This window comes from Sinocyclocheilus anshuiensis, unplaced genomic scaffold (genome assembly GCF_001515605.1).
Source record: "Sinocyclocheilus anshuiensis isolate Anshui unplaced genomic scaffold, SAMN03320099.WGS_v1.1 scaffold332, whole genome shotgun sequence".
In the NCBI taxonomy this organism is placed as follows: Eukaryota; Metazoa; Chordata; class Actinopteri; order Cypriniformes; family Cyprinidae; genus Sinocyclocheilus; species Sinocyclocheilus anshuiensis.
In genome coordinates, this window is record NW_015554181.1 from 1,262,449 (window position 1) to 1,265,090 (window position 2,642).

Genomic DNA, 2,642 nt, shown 5'->3' on the forward strand with positions numbered 1-2,642 from the left:
TGAGTGTCACAGCAAAGGGTCTGAATACTTAGGACCATGTGATATTTCAGTTTTTCTTTTTTAATAAATCTGCAAAAATGTCAACAATTCTGTGTTTTTCTGTCAATATGGGGTGCTGTGTGTACATTAATGAGGAAAAAAAATTAACTTAAATGATTTTAGCAAATGGCTGCAATATAACAAAGAGTGAAAAATTTAAGGGGGTCTGAATACTTTCCGTACCCACTGTATATGAAATAGCTGTTTTAAATATTTTTTTATATTTAACATGTTAGTTTATCAGTATGTTTGAAAGTATATTATTTCGATTATTGGTGCTTTCACAGGCTCTCTCTCTCATGCGCCCACGCGGTTTAAAACGCCACATAGTTATGAAATAGCCTATGATAAGTACAGAGAGTCTCTCTCTTGCCCTCACCGACGCACGCACGCATGATAATATTGTGTATCGGCGATCTCACAGGCTGGTGATATGAAGATTTTAAAAATGACCATATTTCCCAACACTATCCCCCTTTTTGTTCATTATGTCACCGCTCACCTCAATGGTGCGGTAGTACGGGTCCAGCAGGAGTTTGGCCAGCGCCACTATCTGAGGGGTGCGATCCCAGCCGTCTGAGCAGTGCACCAGCACGGGCCTGTGGTCGCGGTCCACGGCGTTCACAACGAGGAGAGATGCCTTGAGCAGGAGGGACAGATGCTGCAGCCACTTTGTGCTCTCCAGAGCAGACAGCCAGCTACAGACACAACAAAACTCTCACCATTACACACTTACATCTGAAGCATGTTCCAGTGAATATTGTTATATTATATAAAAACAATACTTAGAATCCTTTTTATAATTATGTATATAATTTTTATTCAGCAAAGATGCATTAAAAGCGATCAAATAAATGCTGTTCTTTTGAACTTTCTATTCATCAAAGAACCCTGAAAAATAATAAATAATAACGGTTTCAAAAAAAAAATAAAAATGAAGCAGGAAAACTGTTTTTTGAACATTGATAATAATCAGAAATGAGCAGCAAATCAGCATATTAGAATGATTTCTGAAGGCTCATTTGGCACTGAAGACTGGAAAAAAAATAAGCTTTTGTTCTTTTGAACTTTCTATTCATCAAAGAACCCTGAAAAATAATAAATAATAACGGTTTCCAAAAAAAAATAAAAATGAAGCAGGAAAACTGTTTTTTGAACATTGATAATAATCAGAAATGAGCAGCAAATCAGCATATTAGAATGATTTCTGAAGGCTCATTTGGCACTGAAGACTGGAAATCATTCAAATATGCTGATTTGTTATCCTATAGTATGTCTGCATACTGAAAAAATTGCATACTATCCTGTTTTCAATTATATCTAATGTAAGTGAAACAAAAACGGCTTTATGCACATCACGAAAACTGAGTTCTGAGAAAACTGAGAATCTTAATGGAAAACTGTGAGAAGGACTAAAGAAAGCGGTTTGACAAGTGTGGTTAATACTCATTCTAAAAGTTTCCCAACATGGTCAAATACAGCCAATGCAAACTGACATCAGCCAAGGAAACACAGAGTGCAGGTAAACGGAGGAGACATTCAAATGATCGCTCCCATGTTTAAAAGGAAATTCACCTTTGTATGAATATGACTACCTCATGTAGCGAGACATTTACAATCAGAATATTCAAAGGAGAGAATTACATTTTTTCCCTCTGAACAATTCATGTCTGTTGCCTAGAAACGCAGCTCTTGGCCAGAGTTTTTCATGCTGACTAAAAAGAGAACGAGAGAGTGAAAGAAACCGAAAGAGAGTCACTTAGAAGACTTGCTGTTGACTTTACAACAAATAGATGAGTGGAAAACAGCATGGATGGAAAAGGAAGTAGATATGAGCCAGTGCTGGAAATCACAGGCAGATAACTTTATTTTAATTTTGGTTTTACTACTTTATTTCAATTTATTTCCAAAGCAAAATTTCTCATTTTTAGTTTTGTTTTTCATCTAATATTCATATTTAATTTCAGCTTTCAATTCAATTACCGAAAACAATTGTTAATTATTTTAGTAAACAATAACAATACACTGATACTGACTACATTATTAGTTAGTCATATAAGCTAATACTAGTTTGGTAATTGGCTGAGTTGCAGGTTTATGATGTCACAAGAAACACAGATATCGGAAAACTCATGTCATAAAACCTCAGAGCTCATAGTACACTGAAAAATATTAGTGTAGGATTTACTTTGAAACAATTTTCATTTAGAAATTGCTAGTAAATTTCACAAATAAGTACAAAGAAATGGCAAGTAAAATATTGAATTAAGCATGAAATGCTGAAGTAGAAAGACTGAAAAAGTATTTTCTTGCAAAACGTACTCCAATAATCTTTATTTTCAAAAGCAATTTTTTTTTTACAGTGCAGATCTATCTAGAAAAGTTGTTAATGCATAAAATCAACTTTGCTATTTTGAAAATAATTTTTTGCTTTTCCCCCAGACACAGATTAAGAACAAATTTTTTAGTTTGCCTTACATTTTTAGTCGAATACCTATAATATACCTACATATACCTACACATACCTATATTAGGGGTGTGCGATATTGACAAAAAATTATATCTCGATATTTTATGGGATTTTATCGATAACGATAATTAGA

General features: G+C 34.0%; 1 protein-coding gene across 5 annotated transcripts in view; it reads right to left on the reverse strand.

Annotated features, from left to right (window-relative positions):
- The window catches only part of LOC107671008 (myotubularin-related protein 3-like), a 52,972-nt gene that overhangs the window by 18,750 nt on the left and 31,580 nt on the right, over window positions 1-2,642 (reverse strand). For all 5 annotated transcript variants that reach the window (XM_016463832.1, XM_016463829.1, XM_016463827.1 and 2 more), the window contains one exon: window positions 542-737. In XM_016463832.1, the coding sequence (XP_016319318.1) occupies window positions 542-737 (196 nt within the window). The remainder of the gene's footprint in view (window positions 1-541; window positions 738-2,642) is intronic.